General features: G+C 64.8%; 1 protein-coding gene across 1 annotated transcript in view; it reads left to right on the forward strand.

Annotated features, from left to right (window-relative positions):
• Positions 1–722, forward strand: part of CASTOR2 (cytosolic arginine sensor for mTORC1 subunit 2) — a 79,558-nt gene that overhangs the window by 25,534 nt on the left and 53,302 nt on the right. Inside the window, exon 3 of the mRNA XM_007468883.1 lies at positions 7–78. Within this exon, the coding sequence (XP_007468945.1) occupies positions 7–78 (72 nt within the window). The remainder of the gene's footprint in view (positions 1–6; positions 79–722) is intronic.

Raw genomic sequence — 722 nt, forward strand, 5'->3', positions numbered from 1 at the left:
TGCCAGCGTCGCCAAGGAGAGTATCCCGCTCTTCACCTACGGCCTGATCAAACTTGCCTTGTTGTCCTCCAAGACCAGGTGAGCGCGCGGGGACGCGGCGCCGGCCGGGGAGAGACAAAGAGGCGCACCCGGGCGGCTGTCCTCGGCGCCGCGGCTCGGAAAACAACTTCGAGCCCCGGGGAGCGCCCCCGCCCCGCCCCCGCCGCATCTCTCGTCTTGTGTTTGACAAAGCCACCCAAAATGCCCTCCAACGGGGTCCTTCCCCCCCGACCCTCCCTACAAGATGCACCCCTGCCGCTGTCTCCCCCACCCTAGCCCCCTCCCATCCTCTCCCCGAGATCCAGAGGGCCGGGGAGGCAGCTGTGACGAATCCGCTAATGAATGAATGAACGAACGAATGAATGAATGAAAAACAGGTGTGGAGACGCGGCAGTGTAAAAAACAAACTAACGCCCCCCCCATCCCCCAATCCCTCCGTTGGGCCGGCCCCCGTCGCCTGGGCGGGGGAAGGGATTCTGCTGAGCGCGGCTACCCAGAGCAGAAAATCATAAAATCATTAGTGGGTGTTTATCTCAAGGTGCCTACGAGGATTGCGGCCGGCGCGGGCGGCTGGGGGAGGGCAGAGGAGGGGGCTGCGGGTGAGGGTCGCTGTGGTTCTTTCTCCTCTGGGTCCGGGAAGGTGGGGGGGGGGGCGGGGGGCGGTTGCCGAACCGTGGAAGGGG

This window comes from Lipotes vexillifer, unplaced genomic scaffold, assembly GCF_000442215.2.
Source record: "Lipotes vexillifer unplaced genomic scaffold, Lipotes_vexillifer_v1.1 scaffold12, whole genome shotgun sequence".
Taxonomy (NCBI): domain Eukaryota; kingdom Metazoa; phylum Chordata; class Mammalia; order Artiodactyla; family Lipotidae; genus Lipotes; species Lipotes vexillifer.